Source organism: Papio anubis, chromosome 5 (genome assembly GCF_008728515.1).
Source record: "Papio anubis isolate 15944 chromosome 5, Panubis1.0, whole genome shotgun sequence".
Lineage (NCBI taxonomy): Eukaryota > Metazoa > Chordata > Mammalia > Primates > Cercopithecidae > Papio > Papio anubis.
The window spans coordinates 93,746,633-93,773,092 of record NC_044980.1 but is presented as its reverse complement, the minus strand read 5'-3'; the positions used below and the strand labels follow the sequence as shown (position 1 = coordinate 93,773,092).

At 35.3% G+C, this 26,460-nt stretch overlaps 1 protein-coding gene and 1 long non-coding RNA gene across 2 annotated transcripts in view; both read left to right on the top strand.

Annotated features, from left to right (window-relative positions):
• The window catches only part of ST8SIA4 (ST8 alpha-N-acetyl-neuraminide alpha-2,8-sialyltransferase 4), a 102,001-nt gene that overhangs the window by 14,894 nt on the left and 60,647 nt on the right, over positions 1–26,460 (top strand). Inside the window, 1 exon segment of the mRNA XM_003899957.5 lies at positions 3,580–3,837. Within this exon segment, the coding sequence (XP_003900006.2) occupies positions 3,580–3,837 (258 nt within the window).
• On the top strand, positions 8,217–13,376 carry LOC110743507. Its single transcript, XR_002522669.2, has 2 exons — positions 8,217–8,853; positions 12,139–13,376. It is a non-coding gene; the product is annotated as an uncharacterized LOC110743507 (long non-coding RNA).

Here is a 26,460-nt window from a genome sequence, read left to right as displayed (position 1 = left end):
AAGAGTTAGACAATATGATGTCTTTCAAAACTTTGCTTAACTCTTATAGTTCCCCGTTTAAATCATTTTTCCCTAAGAGTAAATAAAGAGATTTAATTATACTCAGGAACTTTTTTTTTTTTTTTTTTTTTTTGAGACAGAGTCTCACTCTGCCGCCCAGGCTGGAGTGCAGTGGCGTGATCTGGGCTCACTGCAAGCTCCGCCTCCAGGGTTCACGCCATTCTCCTGCCTCAGCCTCCCGAGTAGCTGGGACTACAGGCACCCACCACTACGCCCGGCTAATTTTTTTGTATTTTTAGTACAGACGGGGTTTCACTGTGTTAGCCAGGATGGTCTCGATCTCCTGACCTCGTGATCTGCCCGCCTTAGCCTCCCAAAGTGCTGGGATTACAGGCGTGAGCCACCGCGTCTGGCTATACTCAGGAACTTAAAAGACATGTTTTACATTATTTTTGCAACTAACTTGTCTGTAACACAGCAAAGGTGCTGTTATTGGAAAGTCCCTTTTGATGTTAGTTGACTAGCATGTAAGTGTTAACTTTTTTGACCAAATAAGATAGATTTTCCCGTTTGGATTTCCAAGCTACAGAGTCTTTTTTCACACCAGGACCACTAATCTACTCGCTGTAAGCTTGCAAACATGCCACTTCTTGGTAGTGTACATCTTCAAATAGCTCTACAGCAACCCATTTAAATTATATTCAAAGAAAAACGATAACACCATCTAGCTTGATGATTTAACCACATCCGTGTAGTCTCTATTTTAGAGCCAGCCTTGTCATTTACACAGGAAATGAGAAATTTCTGTTGAAGTACAGGTGTCAGATATTAATTATTCACCAGACAAATAAGTGGTACTCAATAAATATATACAAAAGTCTCTGCATATTGACACTTTTGGTGCTAGTTGTTAACTTTTGTGAAAAATCATTAAGTGCTTGACATAAACACTTTTGCAGTTTCTATAATACATAAGCCCTAGGGTTTCTTATTTAAAATATAATTATCTTCTTATATAACCTGGACTTTGCTAAGATAAACTGTTATGGTGTGTCAGTGGTATTTCTATCAAATTTTGTGATTTCATTTGTAGAGTATTATATAGGCTTTCCTGTACAAACTCTACTGCTTTTAACCTGATATTCAGAATATTTGGGAAAAAATCATAAAATTATTTTTTCAACTAGCTGATGGACATATTTCTTGTTTATAAAATCAGAGCAGAGTTTTTCAATCACTTGGTTTTCTAATTAGAACAAATATTAAACTGGAACCTATTTAGAGCAAATAAAAATAAAGACAACAAAAGAAAAGATATGAGTTACTTTCCTCCCTTCTTTGCTAATCATGCTTATGCCTTCTAAGTTAGAGAATTACTCTTTTGATGGAGTCAAGGGATGAGGTTATATTCTGCTCTCAGTAATAAAATTTACCAATTGTGATGAACTTAAAAAGTAAGAGCACTAGAGGAAAAAATGTGTCCATCATATCTTAAATGTTAAAATAATGCCATTATTGTTATTACTTTGAAAATATAAGCTTGCACTAACAGCACTTTAGTAAATAATATCCAATTTCCAACCTAGGTGTAGAGTTTTCTTAAATTGTTTCTTGCTGTTATTATGTTGTATATTCCCTATTATGTTGGATACCCCTAGAATCAAACAATTCCAGACTTTTGTAGACCAGGTTCATAATTTGAGCTAAACACAACCCCCTGCTTTGAATATCAGGTAATAACTTGACCACATAGTAGGAAAACTTGTACTGGTAAAGCATGCATATTAAGCATTAGATTTTGTTGATTCATGTTTCTCTAGAGCTGAGATGTTAAAGCCATATATATATATGTGTGTGTGTGTGTGTGTGTATATGTATATGTATATATACACATATGTGTGTGTGTGTGTATATATATATATATATATATACACACTTTTTTTTCCCTTAAAACCTACTAGGGTCCCGGACTCTTCCCTTCTTGTTAGTTCCAGGTATAAATAACCTCATCCAATGATTTCTTCTGCTCACTGTTCTTAAGCCTTCGAACTCTCCTCTAAGTACTCTGACCTATCCTTCCTTCCTCTCAATTTAATGGCAGCCACCCTTAAGTCATTTGAATCTATGGACTTATATGGGAAGGCAACATCCCTTTTGCTGCCGGGATGGCTCCAATTTATAGTGGTATCTCTTGCTGATTGGGGTGACAGAAACATTTAAAAGGTCCCAATCAATAGACTCTCACACAGTACAGATTACAGGCACTGCTAGATATGTATTCTCTTTTATCTCAGCCTGCAAGTTAGTTGGCTATTTTATGCCTGACTTCACCTCTTTTAGTGCCTTGCTAAAAGGAGAAACTAACATAAACCAACATACAGACACATTTTAAACAATTATCTAAGAACAACATATTTATTAGATGTATGGCACAACTTCCCAATTATTGCAGACAGCATTTGTATCAGGTGCTTTTCTATATCATGCCAAGGATCATCAGTTCTCCAGCCAGCCATATATATGTATAGTATAATAATTATACATATATAGGATGTATATATATGTGTGTATATATATATAAAAAAATCATTTTCCATCATCTACCTAAGCATATGCATATATTTATGTTCATGTAGCTCTCAATCTGTTATCAATTTATATATTAGGTATGGGTTGGCTAAGTATCGACCAAAAAAGTAACTTTAAAATTTAGTGGCCAAACAAGTAGGAAATTTCTTTATTTCTCACATAAACTCACATGATCCACTCATATCCTATTTAATTAAGAAAACTAACTTGCATGACCCAGCTGAGCTCTACTTGGGTTTTGAGACTTGATGAGCATCCATGTGACCAGGTAAAACTTAGAAGGTTCAAATATTAGAAGGAAAAAGAGAAGAGAGGAAACTAAGGAACAATTAGCTACCTCTGCCACACACAGTCCAATGTTCTATCTATTCATTTTGTCTTTGAAGTATCCATCTTACTTCCTGGACTCTTGATCTTAGAGAAAAAGTTGCATATATATTTATTGCTATAGTTTTAATTCTTCTTTAGATAATTATACATATCATATGTATAAATGTATATAAGTTTGAGAAGTTCATTCCTTTTAATAGCATTAACTGTGATACAATCAAAAACAATCTCAAATTATTTCTCTCCACCTTAACTAGATGATACTAAACAACATTTATGACTATCAAAATAGGCTGAAGCTAGCAGAATAACTATTCAAAGTCAAGTCATGGCAACTGTGTTCTACTTAATATACCAATTTTTCTATATATTTTGATAATTGGAGTACTTTTTATAACTCCACAAATAGATGTATATACTATATCTATGTACACAGTCATGAAGAATCTGTGCAAATGATTTTTAAAATTTTATTTCTTATAGAATCGACTTAATTCATTGGTTTAATCACCACCTAAGATTCATAGCTTACCGATTTGGTAATCTAAGATTAATAGTTTGCCAATTTGTATTTTTTCTTATGTTACTTTTTAAATGACACCACCAGTTCTTGGATATGCTGATGGTAATATAAAAACTTTGCTTGTATTTCAAACACAGGAAGAACATACTTCGTTTCTTAGATGCAGAACGAGATGTCTCAGTGGTCAAGAGCAGTTTTAAGCCTGGTGATGTCATACACTATGTGCTTGATAGGCGTCGGACACTAAATATTTCTCATGATCTACATAGCCTCCTACCTGAAGTTTCACCAATGAAGAATCGCAGGTTTAAGACCTGTGCTGTTGTTGGAAATTCTGGCATTCTGCTAGACAGTGAATGTGGAAAGGAGATTGACAGTCACAATTTTGTAATAAGGTGAGTTTTCTTCTGTTTTTTGAGATTGTAAGTTTTTCAAAGACATTTTACTTGGGGATGGAAAACTGTTAGAAAATTTTAAAGTACTACTAAAAGCTCAAACAAATATTTGTCTATGATATCCTTTTCTGTGTAACATTTAAATTACATTTACCCTGGAAGAGAATATTATAATTATTGCATAGTTGAAAGAAAAAGTGATCTCGTCACAGCAACAAGATTCACACAGCTTTTTTTGGTGAGGGGGGAGGCAAATGGCAATTTTATTAAATTTAATATTCCACACAAACTTTTTTCTTAGTATCTCTTCTTCATATTCTATAGTTTTGTGTGATTGTATTTGGTGTAAAAAGATTATCAATATTACTATGGAATGATGTAATAGATTTATGTTAATGTTACTTTTTATTAATAATTATCTAAGAGACAGTAAGAATATAGTTTAACAAGTTTATATTTGATATCCTGAGCCATATTTCTTTAATTTCTCTTTATATGTGATATTTGTGTATGTTAGTATATTTGAGTTTTATGGTTTTCTTACATAATTAAGCATGCATGTTTGTTTTTCATTAATGGTTAAAAGACATTTGATGAATTGTGTGTTTGATTAATCCATTAACTGAAAAAACTCAACAGTAGAAATGGAATTATAATCACATCATAAATGTAAGCAGTTTTTAATGGTCAATTTTTATATCTGTACAGTTTTTTTGGATTGTTTTAGTTCCTTAGAAAAATTAGCTAAATGAATGAAACATGGATATTGAAATGTGAAATAGTACAATTTAAAGATGGAAGAAAAGTATGCTGAGTTGACATGTTGAAAAACACAGTCTCTTGAAGATATGCTGGAATACATTATTTTTGAATATTTTGAATATTTTTTGAATATTTTTGAAATAAAGCCTTAAAAGGAAAGATAACTAATTATGTATGTATTAAATCATAAATAGGCAACTACTTAAAAAAAAAAAAAGTCATGAAAAATCACACCCAGGCATTATCAAGTGAAGAAAATGCATAACAGCAAATAAAACTGCAAACATTTTTCCTTATTTTTCCTTTTCTCTCTTGGGTGCAGGGTCAGAGATTAATGTGAAATCAATTTAGCCTTTTAAAACTTGAACTCTTACACTAATTAGACTATGAGAGAAACCTTGTGAACAAGTAGATATAAACAAAGACAATTGTATAGAAAGAGGATGTAAAAAATTTGATGAGGGAATGGCAATGGAAGTGGAAATCAGGAGCTTCAAATGTTGAAGTCTATGCAAAGTATACCTGTGAAAAAATGTAAGGCCTCTAGAATTTCTGATGTGACTAAATCATAAGGCAGGTAAAATAAAGAAGTAACGATGTCAAGGCATAATCAGAATTGTTGCAATGTAAGGATTTCAGCAATCACAATAGGGAATTTTGAAAGGTGATAATACTGAAGGAAAATAGAGTCTAAATGACTTCTTATTTCTGCATGCCTCTAAACTTTGACACTGGGGGCCAAGTTGTTAGATTTAGCCCCAGCTGTGACTCCGAAATGAAGACTGCTTTTACATGTGAGTAATGTTAGAGGCCTGATGACAGTAGTCCCCAAAGTTTACTTCATTTCCTTATTGCTTCCTGATCTGGCTTTGTTACTCCAGTTTCTATTGACTGGGATTTTGCATTATTCCAGTTCCTAAACTACTGAGTTCTTATCTCATGTGGAATTGTGTGTCCAATAAGTAGGTTCCTACACTCTTTCTCTGTCTTAAGAGTGACTGGTGACCAACCTTGCTTTATACTACCACCTTTCATTTTCACTTTTCCTGCCTTCAATTTCTAGAAGTTATACAGCCTGCACTATATCTCACTTCCCTGTAATTGGCTATGGCAAGCCTATAGGTTTCCAGATTTCTGGGATGTGGTCAACCTGTGAATAAAATTCTGATCTCAAAAAATCTTTCTGTCCACCCCTCTTATTCTAAAATTGAAGACTATTTTCTCTTTCACTGGCCAAGCAACAACTGGCCACTTGACAGTATTGCTTTCACAATTCTACTATGGACTACTGGGCATTTAGATCACTACTAAGCTACTCTGGTGCTACTTCAGCAAAATGCCTAGAACTTGATATTGTACATATACTTTCTCTTCCTTTTATGTTTTAGGCACGTAATTTCATGCCTACTTTTTAGATTTAAAACCCTATAATCTGCCATATATTAATGCACTCCAACTTCAATTTGGAATATTCTTTGATCATTCCTATAGTAACCCAACTCCAGTGATGTTCAGTAAACTGGTTTAACTGTTTTTACCCCATATTCTGTGACTCCTAGATTCTTTATCTACCTTATTACTAACTATCAGATGAATTTGAATGTCTGTTCTCAGTTTCTTGTCCTCTATTGTCAATCAACAGATCTACTTTTCTAGCAGAATATCATTAGCACTTCCTTAAGTGGTCCGTTTTCATGCTGTTTATAAGGGCATACCTGAGACTGGGAAGAAAAAGAGGTTGAATTGGACTTACAGTTCCACATGGCTGGGAGGCTTCAGAATCATGGTGGGAGGTAAAAGACACTTCTTACATGGCAGCAGCAAGAGAAAATGAGGGAGATGCAAAAGCAGAAACCCATGATAAATCCATCAGATCTCATAAGACTTGTTCACTACCATGAGAACAGTATGGGGAAAACTGTCCCCATTATTCAAATTATCTCCCACCAGTCTCTCCTACAATACATGGGGATTATGGGAGTACAATTTGAGATGAGATTTAGGTGGGGACACAGCCAAACCATATCATTCCACCCCAGCCCCTCCAAATCTCATGTCTTCACATTTCAAAACCAATCATGCCTTCCCAACAGTCCCTCAAAGTCTTGACTCATTTCAGAATTAACCCAAAAGTCCACAGTCCAAAGTTCCATCTGAGACAAGGCAAGTCCCTTATGCCTATGAGCCTGTAAAATCAAAAGCAGCCCAGTTCCTAGATACGATGGGAGTACAGTTATTGGGTAAATACAGCCATTCTAAATGGGAGAAATTGGCCAAAGCAAAAAGGTTACAGGGCCCATGCCAGTCCAAAATCCAGTGGGGCAGTCAAATTTTAAAGCTCCAAAATGATCTCCTTTGATGCCAGGTCTCACGTCTAGGTTACGCTGATGCAAGAGAGGGTTTCCCATGGTCTTGGGCAGCTCAGCCCCTGTGACTTTGCAGGATATACCCTCCCATCTAGTTTCTTTCACATGCTAGCATTGAGTGCAGTTTTTCCAGGCAAAGGGTGCAAGCTGTCTGTGGATCTACCATTCTGGGGTCTGAAGGATGGTGGCCCTCTTCTCACAGCTCTGCTAGGCAGTGCCCCAGTAGGGATTGTGTCGGGGGGTGCTCCAACCTCACATTTCCCTTTCACACTGCCCTTGCAGAGGTTATCTATGAGCACCCCGCCCCTGCAGCAAACTTCTGCCTAGGCATCTAGGCATTTCCATATATTTTCAGAAATCTAGGCCCAGGTTCCCAAACCCAAATTCTTCAGTTCTGTGCACTCATAGGCTCAACACCAAACGGGAGCTGCAAAGGCTTGGGGCTTACACCCTCTGAAGCCACAGCCTGAGCTCTACATTGGCCCCTTTCAGCCATGGCTGGAGCAGCTGGGATGCAGTGCACCAAGTCCCTAGGCTGCATACAGGGATCCTAGGCCCAGCCCATGATACCATTTTCTCCTAGGTCTCCAGGTCTGTGATGGGAGGGGCTGCTGTGAAGACCTCTGACATGCCTTGGAGACATTTTCCCCATTGTCTTAGGGATTAACATTCGGCTCCTCATTACTTATGAAAAACTCTGCAACCAGCTTGAATTTCTCCCCAGAAAATGGGTTTTTCTTTTCCATCACATTGTCAGGCTGCAAATTTTCCTAACTTTTATTTTATTCAGTTTCCCTTATAAAACTGAGTGCCTTTAACACCACCCAAGTCACCTCTTGAATGCTTTACTGCTTAGAAATTTCTTCTGCCAGATACCCTAAATCATTTCTCTCAAGTTCAAAGTTCCACGAATCTCTAGGGCAAGGGCAAAATGCCACCAGTCTTTTTGCTAAGACATAAAAAGAGTCACCTTTGCTCCAGTTCCCAACAAGTTCCTCATCTCCATCTGAGACCACCTCAGCCTGGACCTTATTATCCATATTGCTATCAGGCTTTTTGTCAATGCCATTCCACAAGTCTCCAGGAAGTTTCAAACTTTCCCACATTTTCCTGTCTTGTTCTGAGCCCTCCAGACTGTTCCAACCTCTGCCTGTTACACAGTTCCAAAGTAGCTTTCACATTTTGGGGTATTTTTTTCAGAAACACCTCACTCTACTGGTACTAATTTACTGTATTAGTTTGTATTCATGCTGCTGATAAAGACATACCTGGGACTGGGAAGAAAAAGAGGTCTAATTGGACTTACAATTCCACATGGCTGGAGAGACCTCAGAATCATGGCGGGAGGTGGAGGTAAAAGGCCCTTCTTACATGATGGCGGCAAGAAAAACTGGGGAAGATGCAAAAGCGGAAACCCCTGATAAAACCATCAGATCTCATGAGACTTGCTCACTACCATGAGAACATTGTGGGTGAAACCATCCCCATGATTCAAATTATCTACCACCAGGACCCTCCAACAATACATGGGAATTATGGGAATACTATTCAAGATGAGATTTGGGTGGGGACCCAGCTAAACTATATCAAGTGAGAACCTCATGGGGTCAACAGCTGTATTTTGACCTTATACTTTTTCTGCGTGCAATGTGTGCTTTACTTTCTTTCAAATTTCATGAGTATTATAAAATATATATACATCCAAACTTTAAAAGGTAAAATTCCTTGCCTAGATAACTAGTAATATTAACTAGTGTGAAAAAAATTCTTTTAAAGCTTTGAGAATAATGTTGAAATAGTTAACAAACTAGAATTTTCTCTTATTGGTAGTTTCCAGGCGCTTTCTCTTCCCAGAGAACAGATGACCTCAGATGAACTAAAATGAGAGGTATTATATAAGAATATACGCCACACAAAATACTAACTTTCTCAATTCAAAGTAGACTTATCTCTATACTTTGTAATACAAGAGTTCTTTGACAATTCAAACAGAGTTGATAAACTTAAAAAACAAGACAGGCTTGCTGTAGTTTTAATTTATATTTTTGACTTTGGAACATCACCGTGGATTTTTCAAACGCATTTCTGTAAATCTACAACCTACTTCAGCCTACCTCCCACTGTTGGTGACTTTCCTACATGAGTCTTACCTGTATACAAAATCAGAAATTTTAGAGTGGAGCAAGAATCTGCATCTTTGAAAAGCATATATATGGGGAGTTGACACTTAATTCACTATAAGGTAGAAGTTTAGTGAATGTAGATATATGTGTTTTATGTATATCTAACTCACATAAGTAAGTCTTAGAGTGTCAGATTCATATACACACCCACAGGCACATAAAAATATCATATTTAATTATTGTATGGTAAATATGAATGAGAAAAATTGATATTAGTATAAAAGTGCCTTGACACCTTTTTCTTCTTAGCGTTATATCACCAATTAATCAGCAAATTCTATAGATATTACCTTCAAAATATATCAGGAGTCAAATGATTTCTCATAACGTCCACTGCTGTCACCCTGGTAAAAGCCAACATCATCTCTTGATTAGAACTCTCCAATAGTTCCCTAACTGATGTCCCTGGTTGCATTCTTGCTTCCTGTCCCCAAAGCCAAAGTCACTCTTTATCATAAAGCAGCTTCTTACCACACTCTATAAAGTACTAATATCTTGCCAGTAACAATAAATGAGGTAATCTGAAGCTTCAGGGACAGACGATGTTCCTGCCAGTCATTTTCCCTGAAACCCTCTTTCCCACATACCTATGGGTGGTTTTACCCCCCATTTGGGGGAAAGGATGAGGGTCTATGCTTGTACAGAATATCCTCTGCAAGTCTTCCCTGACTGTAATATCAGAAACACCCCCTACCACTATCACCATCTTTCTCACTATCTCTTTACCCTTCCATTTATGTATTTATTTTTGCATTGTATATTTATTTCTTTATTGTTTATCTTTTCAACTAGAATATGCAAGACAAGTTTTGCCTGCATTTAATCATTTTTTAATCTCAAACCCTGGTGAAGAGTCTGACATATTTATATATTCCATAAATATTTGCTAGAGGTAAGCGAGAAGGCATGTAGTAAGAAAGAAAGGAAGAAAGGGAGGGAAGGAGGAAGGAAGTAAAGGAGAGAGGGAGGGAGAGGAGCGAGAAAAGTGTTCTATCAAGGTCTTCCATCATCCATTCCACCTTGCATGAATGATAATCCCTTATATAATCTTCAGTATTACCATAATAATGTACTTGGTTGTCTGGGATGAGTGGCTGTCACATCATCTCATCCAAAACTACAGCTCATCTAGTCATCATCTCCTCTAAAACCTTAGGCGACCAAGTTTCAGAGCAGGATGCAAATTCTTCCTACAGTAAATGCAGAAGCTATCTTACTCTGTCTTTCATGGAGTAATATATATTGGGCATCTGTTGCTTGCCTTTTAGCCCACCATCTCACCAAGCAAAACATGAGGATCTCTGCTTTGCGTGCCTCTTCATTTTCTCGTATTAACATATTTTTAAACTTACAGTATATAGTTATAATTCCAAATATGTAGAATGTATCTTATGAAACAATTGGCATGAAGTTGAATTTACGTAAACTCAGTGTCTTACAACCTAGAGAAATGCTGTAGGGTAGAGGCTACTTTACATGTGCACATCTGAAACCTTTCTGTAACTAGTTTTGTTTTTCTAAATTATTGTCATCTCTATTATATTATTCCTTTAAAGACACAACATCTCTCTTATTTCTTTAAAGATAAAACATTCCTTTATATTATATTTAAAGATGATAATAAACTTGGGGGCAAATATATTGGGCTATATAAATTCAAAATTTATGAGTTTAACTTTCAAGAAAAAATTCTAAACCTTTCTCTATAAACTTGCAATGTAGAAATGAGTTGAATAGCCATAAAACTTACTGATTTGTGCTTGAAAATTAGTAAATAGCAGAGTACACTTAGAACTAGGAGTTTAGGAGTCTCTTGATATTTTTAGCAGCTATGATTATTTTTAAAAAACTATTTAATAAGAACTAAATAGTGACTAATTCAAGTTCATAATTGTATTCTGGACTTATCAAGAAGTATAGAAAGGTAAAGATAAGCATCTTAATGAAGGCACAGAAATTATCACCGTGACCATTTTTATTTTTTCTGTATTTTTACTGCTTTCCAAAAATAGAGGTTAGAATGTTGTAGATTGAATTATTTGCTAGGGCTATACTGTCTTTCACGGAGTAAGGGATTACAGATTTGGCATCTGTTGTTTGCATTTTGCCTCACCATCTCACCAAGCAAAACATGTGATACTGCCTACCACATAATCTAATCTACAATATTCTACAACAAAATTTCTGATTTACTACAAAAAATCAGATTTTCTAATGAACATTTTCGAATGTATCTACATTTTAGAAACAATATCTACAGAAAAATCATCTTTTGTTACTTAATAGCTAGCTGAGAAATTCATTCCCTTGAGTTTAATTTTATTATTTTATTATGAAATTGTATGTGATCACTTACTGTATTCTACAGTGTTTAATTGTGGAGATATTTGAAAACTTTTCTCAGTACCTATGAGCTGAAAAAATATATTCCTTTATTGTAGGAAGCAATAAGCAAAACACTGATAGTTGGTCATTATTAAGTAGTTGGTGTTTGTATCAAAGTTCAATTAGCACTTAAGAGTCCTCATTACGAACAAAAAATGAGCAAAAGTAATGCCTGGGAATAAAAACTTTGCAGTCCGGCACAGTGGCTCATGTCTGTAATCCCAGAACTTTGGGAGGCTGAGGTAGGCAGATCACCTGAGGTCAGGAGTTCGAGACCAACCTCAGCCTGACCAACATGGAGAAATCACATCTCTTCTAAAAATACAAAATTAGCTAGGTGTGTTGGTGCATGCCTGTAATCCTACGTACTTGGGAGGCTGAGGTAGGAGAATCTCTTGAACCCGGGAGACTGATGCTGCAATCAGAGATCACTCCCTTGCACCCTTGTACTCCAGCCTGGGTAACAAGAGTGAAACTCCATTAAAAAAAATAATAAATAAATAAATAAATAAATAAATAAATAAATAACTTTGTCACTTCTGAATAAAGATTGTCACTTCTTGCCAAGAGGCATGCAACCTCATTTTTCTCATTTTATTTATTAGGCCACTCCTAAGAATATATTCTTCAAACCATCAAGCCGAAAAATGAGGTGCTATATCTGGCAATATTAATGATGAACCAAACTCTCCCAGCGCCTAAACTCCCTGTAAGTTAGATCCTTTTCAAAGGTTCATTAATAGTCATCTGAATATCTGAAATCAAGTCATTATTTGAGGCATAGTAAAGAAGGAAGAGTAAAACAGAATCCAATGCCAACCAGTTTTCCCAAAGACAGAAGTTAATTTCAGCTCACAAATGCCAATTTGTAATTGATAGCTGGAGAGTGTGACCGTAAGTAATTTAAATATAGAGTATATGAAACAAAAATCAAAGACTATTTTGGTAATAATTTTAATAATAGAAGCTCTCCAATTTCACTTGTAAATGTTCAACCAATAGATTTTGGATTATTTCTTCTGGTACTACCTTTTCCCGTAGTATGATACCTATTTTCTATTTTGAAGGTCATTAACATTCTTAGATTTGTAATAACCCTTGAAAATACAAAATTCTAATCTGACTTATGAGCATAAACAAACCAGTCACTTCATTGTGGACACAAGATCTTCAATGACCTGTTGTCATACCAGACTTCCATTCTTCCTTACAACTCTTGTTCCTCTTGCTGCCTTCTGACTCATTATTTGTGTAACAAATACATTTCCTTCCCCAAGTGTGTGTGTAGCCCTTTGTTACTACAAATGTGTCTCCTCTACCGTAGAAGGTACGGAGAATTTTTGCTTCAAATTTAATCAATCCTCATTATTCTTTCTTGAAATAGTTTCCTAGCCACATTGAACTGGTTAAAATTATTACAAAATTTTAGTAATAATTTGTAGGATCTCTAGAATTTTTTATTATCCTGGAGATGTGTATATATCTGCGTAGCTGTAGACCCAATTGATTCATTGGATGGTTGGTTTTATAGTCTGTGTTTCCAGTTTTTTGTTTCTTACTTTTCCTTTAACATAGGAAGTTTGTTGAAAGAGAGAGGGAGAGATAAATTATACCTGGTCTACTTGCAGTGGTCACTAATTAGTGCAGTAACTCCTTAAGGCTAAGATTTACCCAGGTATTATACTCAAGTTGACCTCTAACTTTATAAACCAAGATAGTCTCTTAGTGGATGTTTGTATCATTAATTAATCAATTGGGTTAAATAATGGTTTTAGTGGGGTATTTCAAAAAAAAGGGAGTCATGGTCAATATCATTACATGATGCTTAAAGTTAAAAAAAAAACAGATAAAAATAGGAAAATAAATTAAAACTCAATTTTCATTGCCTACTGAGTGACTCAACATTGAACTAATTTCTAAAATTTAGGTCTCATGTACATATATTCCTAAATAACAGAAAAACAATCATAAGAGTAAAATTCTTATTTCTTAACAAAAATGTCTAAAACCAAAATTTACGTAAGAATTTTAAATACACTGCGATCAATGTTTTTATATGTGAAACCCTAAAAACACCTAGTGTTTTTACGACATTCCTTAAATAGCAAATGCCATGTTTCAAGGAAAGAAGATTGGCTAAGATAGAAAAACAAAGGAAGCCAGTCATTGACTAGGTTAAAGATATCTTCTTGTCCTACAGTCCCCTCTCATAAGAAAGGTTTGTAAAAAATGATAACGTCCTCGTAATATTAAGATTTAATCATATGATTACAGACAAGCAAAATTTTGACAAATTTGGTTGGGCATTGATGTGCCATTTAAAATATACCATTTCTCACCTGCTTGAGAAAACAAGCAAATGGGAGCATAAGAGAAAATATTGTTTTGATATTATTCCTTAGACCTATCTCTTCAAAGATTGATAGGAATTCTGAATACTCTCAATGCGCTATCTTAAAACTGCAGAAAATGATGATTTTCCCCTATGGGATTCTGTACAAAAGAATGTTCATTTGCATATATAATTCAATCTCTCATATTCTCTTTTTCATCTCTGGGATAATTTCTTTTATCCTTCAAATAACATCTGTATTTCTGGTATTGTTAAGTAGAGAGGAGTATAGTTTTAGGCTTTATATATTTGTTTTAATAACCTAATAAGAGAAAAATTCCAAATAATCAGTTGACTAATGCTACACTTCTGATATCAATAGTAATGATGTGTGCAGAAGAAGGTAAACTATACGTGATTTTAAAATTGTAAAACACTAAAACACTACTTGATACTACTACTTTTAACATTAGTAAATTTAGGAACCTCTAGAACTAGTTCCCTAAAATTTGTCTCAACCAGAGTCCATTTTACTGCAAAGTCTATCAACTGAAATACATTGGTTGTATATTTTTCTTGTAAATATTTAAAGAGAAAATTACCTTCTAAAAGATAAACATTAAGTTTATTTTATCAAATGCACTAACACTTGTTACATTATTTTATCTATACAATAACATTTCATGAGTACCAACCAAGAGCCAGTCATGAACAGTGCCCAATTACAGAAATGAACATCTACATTCATTCTTTTTGTTTTTTGCCATGAGGACTTTTCCCATTTATTTTATCTATTAATTTCAGGGGACTTTTAAGGTATTAATTAACATGTTAAATGCATTCTTCCAGAGGTCATCTTTAATACAAAACAAAATCTCCTAAAAAGTTATGAAATTAGCTACATTATCTTGCAAGATACTCATATTATGAGTATTCTAATTCAAAGCATCTAGAATTTTACAACAAAGTGATATAAATTAGAATGTAAAACAAAATCTATTATACAAAGTCAAGAGCAAAAATCAACTCTAGAGAAACTATAATAGCAATGAGATTTCTTATGTTACGTTGTTCAAGAGTATTACATTTATCCTATCTGGTTATACACCACAGAAGATGTCCAGCTACCAATACAATGAATACATCAAAACATTTGTAAATGACTACACCTTAATAGGGGACAAAGTCAAACACAAGCATCTGTTAAACATACGTTTAGCAGTAGAATATTATCTCTAAAAGCACCACATTGAAAGATTTTCAGATCGGAATCTTTTAAAAATGTTTTGAAAATATTATCTTAGGTACACTGGAGAGTGTTTCTTTTTTATTTTATTTTTTTAATACATTCATTCTTAAAGGACAGCTGGTGCTGTGTGGGGTGAGGAATAATCACTACAATTCAGAGTCTCCAAAGACACATAATACATTTAAAATATTTGACTATGGCCAGGTTTATTATTTCCAATAATGCAGAAGGACTAATAGAATGTTTGAAAGAGAAGTTAAGGTATGCTTCCAATGCTGAATGAGGTGTTCCCACTCAGAACTTTATCTGAAGTCTTTGAGATATTTCAGGATAACTAATTAGGTTACTAATCTTTAGATATCGCACATAATAAATTTTAAGAAGAAATCATTAGTAACTTTAAAGTTTCAGTTAAGTGCCATAAGCTGTCTGACATTCTGCTACACACCAACCAGAACAACGCCAACATCTACATATCTTATATGATTAACTATTAACAGACTCAGTCATCATCATAAGGGGCTGAAAAATATTCAACTGACTAAAACCATGGCGGTTTCTACCATACCTGTACTGTAGAATACTTTGACCCACTTTGAGATTTTACATATAGTTCATGGGATAGTCTATTACCATATGAGCTGAATTTAACTTAAATAACCCTTTTTAATGCCACAAAAAGTGGAATAATGATAAGAGTAGAATCTTTATTAAGTTAAATAAAAACTGGTAAGCATTAGAAAAATTGTCCAATTGATACAATTTTTTTTTAATTTTGCACTTGGATTGTCTAATGTGCTAAATACCGTATAAACGTAGAGATAGATAGATGATAAACAGAGATAACAGATAGAAGCTGGGCACAGTGGCTCATACCTGTTATCCCAGCACTTTGTGAGGCCTAGGTGGGAAGATTGCTTGATTCCAGGAGTTTGAGAACAGCCTTGGCAACATGATGAAACTCCATCTCTACAAAAAATTTAAAAATTAGCCAGGTGTAGTGGTATGTGCCTGTAGTCTCAGCTACTCGGGAGACTGAGGTGAGAGGGCCACTTGACCCCAGGAGGTTGAGGCTACAGTGAGCCATGATGGTGTCCTACAAAATCCTTGCCTCAAGTTTACCCCCACCATGTATACTTATTTATCGAAAAGTGTGCTGTAAAATTTCAAGAATTGAGAGTTTGAAAGATTACATATATCATTTATATATCACCATAGGTAAAGGAAAACAAGTTTAGAAAGATTCCCTCATACAATCTGTATAAATTGTCTTTTGAAACTTTTCTTAGGTTCTTTCTCTTTGAGTAGTTTTGAAATTAATGTAATAGTGCCTATCTTACATTAAGGAATTTAATTTGTTGGTTGTGAAAATTGTTTTGAATTTTGCAAAGCAATCCTTAAAGTGCTTTTAAATTTTTTCTCTAGTTATCTTTCAACTTTTTACATAATCTACTCTCATGAGTATCTACAAAAAAGCATATTCTAACATTTGTATTAGCTATACTCAATAATTTCACAACAGTGGTTTTCAATTAAAAAATTCATATATTTCCTAACAGTGATTTTGAGTGATGGCAAAGAGCAAAGTCTCATTTCATCGCTCCTAGTCTCCTCTTTCCCCACCTTTGTTGGAAAAGTGGTGGTAAATTCTTTCCTTTCTCTGGGCTAGCTGTGGATTGTAGAAACTCTCAAGCAGCACTTCAGTACTGGTTCCTCACAGAAAAGAAACCTTGTTTCCCCTTGGTAACAAGAAAATCTGGCCCTGCACTGTCTTTGGTGTTACATGGTGGACTCTGAGGGAGGCAATGATTAACAATTGCAATTGGCACCTAATATTCTTTAACCATGAAACACCACTCCTTACTTTGTTTAAACAAAGATGCTAGAGGTAGTGAGTCTTTCTAGAGACAGTTAGTCAGAAATCAATTAAGAGCTACAAAACACTTTCTTTTGCCACTTTTGGCTAATTAGTTGGAATTTCTAACTTAAGTTTCTTTATTTACTTATTTCTTTCTGCTTACCTTTTCTCCATTCTGTCTTCTCACCTTCCCTCTAGATTAAATCACTATCTTCTCTTTACTCCTTTTTAATTTCTTAACCAACATCTTCAGTCCCTTTCCTGCAACTTTTGCTCTCTTTGACTGCTTTCCTCCTAATTTCTTCTTGGTACATATTTTCTCCTTATAAATCAAAAACAGCAATAAGATATCAATTGAGAGGGCCACTTAAATGTGTATGTATTTATGTAAGTAAATCCTTGCTACTCAAAGTGTGGTCTTAGATGACCAGCATTATCACCTGGAAGCTTGTTAGAACTACAGAATGTCAGAACTTGCACCTGGTCTGCTGACTCAGTGTGTGCATTTGATTACAGTGCCCAGGTGATTCTTATGTGCATTAAGGTTTGAGATGTGCTGGCCTAAACAATATGCCTTAGGCACGTTGGAGCTCCCACTATGTCTGATTTTTTTTTTAGCCTATATCTTTAGGACCTAGCACCAAGAGTGGTACACTAAGGTTGGTCAACAGGTACAAAATTACAGTTAGACAGTTTTGTCCATTCTCACGTTGCTAATAAGTAAATACCCAAGACTGGGTAATTTATAAAGAAAAGAGTCTTGACTCACAATTCCATATGGTTGGCAGGCCTCAGGAAACTTACAGTAATGGTGGAAAGCACCTCTTCACAGGGTGGCAGGAAAGAATGAGTGCCCAGCAAAGAGGGAAGCCCCTTATAAAACCATCAGATCTCTTGAGAAGTCACTCACTATCACAAGAACAGGATGGAGGAAACTCCCTCCATGAATCAACTATCTCTATCTGGTTCCTCTCATGACACCTGAGGGTTATGAGAACTACAATTCAAGATGAGATTTGAGTTGGGAGACAGCTAAATCCTATCAGACAAAAAGGATACATTATGGTGTCTATTACACAGTAGGATGACTATAGAAAGTTACAATGTATTATATATTTCAAGATAGGTAGAAGAAAAATTTTTGAATGTTATCACCAGAAAGAAATGAAAAAAATGTTTAAAGTGATGAATATGGTAATTACTTTGATTTGATTGTTATATAACCTACACATGCATTGAAACATCACACTGCACCCTGTAAATATATAGGATTATTATGTGTCAATTATAAACAAAAAAATAAAGAGTGAATACTTTTTTAAGAAAACGAATATAACTGCCAAGAAAAAACTGATACATTGAGGTATATATAATGTATTTATTGAATGGATAAATGAATGAGAAAATTAATGTAGGAGTTGAGAAAATTTTGGTTTGTATCTGCTGCCAGAGTTTTTAACACACTGAATTTCAACATTAGTACATAAGAGAAAGCATATATAAAGATAATTTAAAACTTTACAAGAAAGTACAGAACTGTGAAGACTGGTACAGTGAAATGTTCTAAAGATTAGGAATCAGAAAACCTAGGTTCCTATTAATTACTATAAATGTAATATTAGAAAACCATCAGTATTTTCACTGTTCAGTGAGGTCAATAATAATAGGCCTGTTAACAGCAGAGTGATTTTCTCACTTATCAGATGAGAACATAGTAAAGAAAAGCACAAACTGTAAAATGAAACTGATAATGAGTGATGCTAAAGGACGTCTTGTTTGAGTTCATTGTCATAGGTAAAACTTAAAATTGGTATTGCGTTTTCTAACAGCCATGGCTAAAAGGGAAGCCTGATGACTAGAGATGCAAATTATCATTGTCTGATATGAATAAGAAGACAAACTTTCCCTGGTACAATGCTGGTACAATGCATTTTTATAACTCAATCAATTCTTTATTCTCCACTGGTGGATAATTTACAACAAGCTTTAATCACCTTCTTGACCTTCTTTGAATGCTAACTCTTTTACAAGAAAATAGACTTTTCTGGAACAGAAAAAATATCTTTTCCTTTTCTACATGTTCACAATGAATGGCCTTAAGGCTTTTAAAAAAATTTTTTATTTTTTTATTATACTTCAAGTTCTATGGTACATGTGCACAACGTGCAGGTTTGTTACATATGTATACTTGTGCCATGTTGGTGTGCTGCACCCATCAACTCGTCAGCACCCATCAACTCGTCATTTACATCAGGTATAACTCCCAATGCCATCCCTCCCCCCTCCCCCCTCCCCTAATTGGCCCCCGTATGTGGTGTTCCCCTTCCCAGAGCCAAGTAATCTCATTGTTCAGTTCCCACCTATGAGTGAAAACATGGCATGTTTGGTTTTCTGTTCTTGCGATAGTTTGCTGAGAATGAAGGCTTCCAGCTGCATCCATGTCCCTACAAAGGACACGAATTCATCCTTTTTTATGGCTGCATAGTATTCCATGGTGTATATGTGCCATATTTTCTTAATCCAGTCTGTCAGTGATGGACATTTGGGATGATTCCAAGTCTTTGCTATTGTGAATAGTGCCGCAATAAACATCCGTGTGCATGTGTCTTTATAGCAGCATGATTTATAATCCTTTGGGTATATACCAGGTAATGAGATGGCTGGGTCATATGGTATTTCTAGTTCTAGATCCTTGAGAAATTGCCATACTGTTTTAAACAATGGTTGAACCAGCTTACAATCTCACCAACAGTGTAAAAATGTTCCTGTACTACACATCCTCTCCAGCACCTGTTGTTTCCTGACTTTTTAATGGTTGTCATTCAACTGGTATGAGATGGTATCTCATTGTAGCTTTGATTTGCATTTTCTCTGATGGCCAGTGATGATGAGCATTTTTTCATGTATCTGTTGACTGTAGGCATGTCTCTTTGAGAAATGTCTGTTCATATCCTTGGCTCCAATTTTTGATGGGGTTGTTCTTGCTTTTTCGTGAATTGTTTGAGTTCTTTGTAGGTTCTGGATATTAGCCCTCTTTGTCAGATGTGTAGATTGCACTTTCTCCTCATCTTGTAGGTTGCCTGTTCACTCTGATGGTAGTTTCTTTTGCTGTGCAAGCTCTTTAGTTAATAGATCCCATTTATCAATTTTAGCTTTTTGTTGTCGTTGCTTTTGGTGTTTTAGATTATCTAAGTCCTTCCCAAGCCTATGTCCTGAATGGTATTACCTAGGTTTTCTTCTAGGATTTTATGGTTTTAAGTCTGACATTTAAGCCTCTAATCCATCTTGGTACCTTAATTTTATAAGTGAGCAAGAAAGCATCCAGGTTTCAGCTTTCTACTTAAGTGACAGCCACTTTCCTCTAGCACCATTTATTAAATAGTGGGAATCCTTTTCCCCATTTTTGCTTTCTCTGTGTCTGCTTCCAAAGATCAGGATACGTAGATGTGTGGTATTATTTCTGAGGGCTCTGTTCTGTTCCATTGGTCTATATCTCTGTTTTGGTACCAGTACCACTGTTTTGTTACTGTAGCCTTGTAGTATAGTTTGAAGTCGGGTAGCATGATGCTCCAGCTTTGTTCTTTTGGGTTAGGATTTCACCAAGGCTGCTGGGTTCTTTTTGGTTCCATATGAACTTTAAAGTGTTTTTTCCTGATTCTGTGAAGAAACTCATTGGTAGCTTAATGGGATGGTACTTCGAAATCTAGTCAACCTTTGGGCAGTATGGCCATTTCTTCCCAATATTGATTCTTTCTATCCATGAGCATGGTATGTTCTTCCATTTGTTTGTGTCCTCTTTTTATTTCACTGAGCAGTGGTTGTAGTTCTCCTTGAAGAGGTCCTTTACATCCCTTGTCAGTTGGATTCTAGGTATTTTATCTTCTTTGAAGCAATTGTGAATGGAAGTTCATTCATGATTTGGCTCTCTGTTTGTCTGTTACTGGTGTATAAGAATGCTTGTGATTTTTGCACATTGATTTTGTATCCCGAGATCTCCCTTTGCTGAAGTTGCTTATCATCTCAGCAGAGCTCTGGCTGAGACAAATGGGTTTCTAAATATAAAATCATGTCATCTGCAAACAGGGACAATTTAACTTCTCTTTTTCCTGAACGAATACCCTTTGATTTCTTTCTCTGCCTGATTGCCCTAGGCAGAGCTTCCGTAACACTATGTTGAATAGGAGGGTGAGAGAGGGCATCCCCTGTTCCTTGGTGCTTAAAGCCAAAGTGAATGCCTCTCCAGTTTTTTTGCCCGCTCAGGCATGATATCGGCTGTGGGTTTGTCATAAATAGCTCTATAATTTTGAGATACGCCCATCAATACCTTTCAAATTTATTGAGAGTTTTCAGCATGAAGTTGAATTTTGTCAAAGGCCTTTTCTGCATCTATTGAGATAATCATGTGGTTTTGTCTTTGGTTCTGTTTATATGCTGGATTATGTTGGGCTGATTTGCTTAATGTTGAACCAGCCTTTGCATCCCAGGGATGAAGCCCACTTGATCATGGTGATAAGCTTTTTGATGTGTTGCTGAACTAGTTTGCCAGTATGCTTCTTATTGAGGGATTTTGCATCATGTCTTCATTGGAGGTTGGTCTAAAAATTCTCTTTTTTGTTGTGTTCTGCCAGTTTGGTAAAATAGGATGATGTTGGCCTCATAAAATGAGTTAGGGAGGATTCTTTTTCTGCTGATTGGAATAGTTTCAATGAATGGTACCAACTCCTCCTTATACCCTGGTAGAATTCATGTGAATCCATCTGGTCCTGGACTTTTTGTTGGTATACACTATTGCCTCACTCTCAGAGCCTGCTATTGGTCTATTCAGGGATTCAACTTCTTCCTGGTTTAGTTCTGGGAGAGTGTAAGTGGCCAGAAATTATCCATTTCTTCTTAGGTTTTCTACTTTATTTGTATAGAGTAAGTTTATGCAGTGTTCTCTGATGGTAGTTTGTATTTCTGTGGGGTCGGTGGTGATATCCCCTTTATCATTTTTTATTGCATTTATTTGATTCCTCTTTTCTTTATTTAGTCTTGCTAGCGGCTCATCAATTTTGTTGATGTTTTCAAAACCATTCTGGATTCGCTGATTTTTCAAGGATTTTGTGTCTCACCTCCTTCAGTTCTGTTCTGATCTTAGAAGGAGAAATAAAATCCTTACAGACAAGCAACAGCTTAGAGATTTTGCCACCAATTATGCCTGCCCATGAGATCCTAAAGGAAGCACTTGAAAGGAACAACTGATCCCAGCCATTGCAAAACATGCCGTGTAAAGACCATCAATGCTAGGAAGAAACTGCAACAACTACCCAGCAAAATAAACTCAGCTAATATCACAACGACAGGATCAAGTTCATGCATAACAATATTTAACTTAAATGTAAAATGGACTAAATGATCCAATTAAAAGAACACACTTCACATTAATTGATGGGGGGTAAAGAGTCAAGACCCATCAGTTTGTTGTATCTTCAGAGACCCATCTCACATGTAGAGACACATAGGCTCAAAATAAAGGGCTGGAGGAAGATCTACCGCTGCAAATGAAGAATGGTAAAAGCAGGAGTTGCAATCCTAGTCTCTGATAAAACAGACTTTAAACCATCAAAGATCAAGGACAGCAAAGGCCGCTACATAATGGTAAGGGATCAATTCAACAGGAAGAGCTAACTATCCTAAATATATATGTGCCCAATATAGGAGCACCTAGATCTTTCATAAAGCAAGTCCTAGAGACTCTTACAAAGAGACTTAGACCCACAACAATAATAATGGAAGACTTCAACACCCCACTGTCAACATTAGACAGATCAACCAGACAGAAAGTTAACAAGGATATCCCGAATTGAACTCAACTCTGCACCAAGCAGAAAATCTAATAGATGATCTACAGAACTCTCTCCACCCCAAATCAATGGAATACATACTTTACTGTGCTAACATATCAGCATCGTATTCTAAAATTGACCACATTGTTGGAAGTAAAGCACTCCCTCAGCAAATGTAAAAGAGCAGAAATTATAACAAACTGTCTCTCGACCCACAGTAAATCAAACTAGAACCAGGACTAAGAAAATCAATGAAAATCTCTCAACCACATGGAAACTGAACAACCTGCTCCTGAATTACTGGGTACAACTAAATAAAGGCAGAAACAAGACAAGCCCCGGAACCAATGGAGACTGAAGATACAACATACCAGAATCTCTGGTACACATTTAAAGCAGCGTGGTGGACAGAAAATTATAGCACTAAAATGCCCACAAGAGAAAGCTGGAAAGATCTAAAAATTGACAATCTCTAACATCACACCAAAGAACTAGAGAAGCAAGAGCAAACACATTCAAAAGCTAGCAGCAGGCAAGAAATAACTAAGATCAGGCCTTAAGGCTTTATCCTTCTATCTCACAGAGGATATGTATTTCCCAACTCACACAGCAAATAGCGAACAACTAAATCCATGATAGAGAGCTAAGTCTAGGGCACTAGAATGATTTTTCTAAAAATTACTACTAAAAGAAATAACGACTTATAATTTAGGAATAGTAACATTGCTTATCTAATATTTGCTACACACATTTTCTCCAGTAGTTTTGCTTAATACCTTGTTCATGTTTTTGATCTATGAAATTTTATAATTTATATAAAACTAAATTGTGATTTTTGTTTATTGATTTTAAATGCAAAATTTGTGTTATATGTAGAAATATGATTTATATGTTGTTCTAATTATGATGTTTAAAATTTAACTTAAAACTACACATGAAATATGAAATATAAATTGAGGTACAGTTCTTTTTTTCTAATTATGTCGCTCCTCACACAGACATTATTTTATCCACAAGTAAAAATTTTTAAAAATGGAAATGATGACCATAAACTATCTAAAATTTTAAAACGTTTTAAATTTTCACCCATTTTCTAAAGCAAAGATTGTAAACAATTTTTCATATATAAGTCTAACAAAGATTTTTAAAATGTTTACTAGTCAGTGAAAAGTTACATTGATGTTGGCATTCCCATAAAATGCATTTGGAAATGTAAACTGAAAACAGCTTTTCCAAAAATCAAGTTAATGATGTCTTCCAAAGTCTTATAAATAAAATTAAATCATTGTACATCTGAATGATTATTCAAAATGTGAAGAAGAGGAATCTGAGGCAATGGGACCTGTAAGCACACAGACAAATACTTTCCATGATCTTAAGTTGAGACTATTCACAATAGCAAAGACTTGGAACCAACCCAAATGTCCATCAATGATAGAAAGGATTAAGAAAATGTAGCACATATGCACCATGGAATATTATGCAGCCATCAAATAGGATGAGTTTATGTCCTTTGTAGGGACATGGATGAAACTGGAAACCATCATTCTGAGCAAACTATCACACGGACAGAAAACCAAACACTGCATGTTCTCACTCATAGGAGGGAATTGAACAATGAGAACACTTGGACACAGGGTGGGGAACATCACACACCAGGGCCAGCCATGGTGTGGGAGGGGGAGGGAGAGCATTAGGAAAAATACCTAAAGTAAATGACGAGTTAATGGGTGCAGCACACCAACATGGCACATGTATACATATGTAACAAACCTGCATGTTGTACACGTGTATCCTAGAACTTAAATTATAATAATAAAAAAAAAGATAAGACAGAATTTGAGACCACCCTCTTGTTAGGTTCATAATGAACGTTCAAGGGGAAATGCCAAGACATGCTGACTTTAAATGATGAAGGATCATTACATCATGTTAAGAATTTGCATGGAATCTTACAGTCCAAGAGGGACCGTTGGAGTTTGTTGTTATGTTGGTTTGCTTTTTTGTTTGTTTGTTTGAGTTTTGTTGTCATTGTTATAAACAGAAGAGAAAAATACTGAGAAGTATAGAAACATGAGCATATTAACACTTGGAAAGACCATAATAATAAACAGATAAAAAAGTATATGAAAGAGAAGGCACCCTAAATGAGGAAGATATTAGAGGAGGAAAAAAGTGATGACATTCAGATCATAGCAGTAAGTAAGATGATAACACCTAGTGTTGATGGTATGATTGCTATTAATGTGAAATATTATCGTTATCATTCCTCTTTGACATGAAATGGACATTAGCAAATGGTCAGTAGATCTATCCTTCCACAGATTTTCAAAATACAGCTACAGTTTTTGGTTTAAAGTACTTGTTATTTTTCAACTATCATATTTATCTGTAAATAAGACATAGGTAAAAAAAATGTACTCCAAAGCCAAACACAGATACACTTGTCAGTGCCTATTGTTTCCAGTTATGTGTAATTATAACTTTCACCTTCCTTATAATTGTTCTCCACTTCTTCATTCAGTGCTTTATCAGAAAGTTCAGATACAAATATAAAGAGCAAGTTTCGACTTTTCAGATGATCATACTCTGATGAAGGAAATAAATTGTTACACTAACAATGTCCAAACTGCTTTACTAAAGGTACTCACAGAACTAGCCACTGATGATAAGGCAAAGGCGGGACATAAGCTCTCATTATTATTATGTGTAGCTTTACTAATTTATTAAAGATGTCAATCCCTGGACAAGTAACAAAATATGTCAGAGTTTAATACATAGTAGAATATAGATAACAGGAAGTACTTTTACACCACAGCAGTGGAAACAATCAATTTGGCCTGGGAAATTAGGTAAAGCATTGAAATGGATATTAATCATTGATTTTTAAGAACAAATACGACTTTTTCAGGCTTAAGGTTAGGGTGTCTTAGGGAGGGAGGTAGTTTCAGGCAGAGACATCAACATAAATAAAGGAATACAAATAAACAAAGACATAGGGAGTCTGATAATATTTGAATCTAAGATAGGCAATAGGATGTATAAAACAAAAATTCTGAGTAGGGGAGGGAATAGTTGTGGAAGATCCAATTCGGAATCTTGACTGAAACTAATGAAGATGTTTGGTTAGGTTCATAACATGATTAAATGTACATTGTAAACATCAAAACACTATCTCTGAAACAGAGAATTGATAAAGATGGCAGTCCTTGTGGCAAGCAGCTGGTTACAGCAGTGTCTTTTAATATCTTTTCACAAAGATGATTAGTAATAGAATCGATTTTATATCATGATTTACTCCTCGTATTGTTTTCCCGACTATGGCTACTAACCATGCACACATATATGGAAGTCTTCAACAAATTTTCTTAAAATGATGTTCAAGGAACATTGTCATTTTCTGTTATAATCCATTCTATCCTTTTTTACTCTTTCAAACTTAGCGATCAATGAGCACACAATTAATTCATGATCTACCAATGAATCTAGTTAATTGTTTGAAAAATAATAAGGACATTATTACAATACTAGTTCAAAGAAACATGGTGGTGCCTCAGCTGAGAATGTATCAGTAAGAACATAGAAGAGGAAATATATTCAGGGGAAATTCTGAGAGGAATTTTTAGGGCTTTGTAATGAATCAGATACAGAGGATAAGAACAT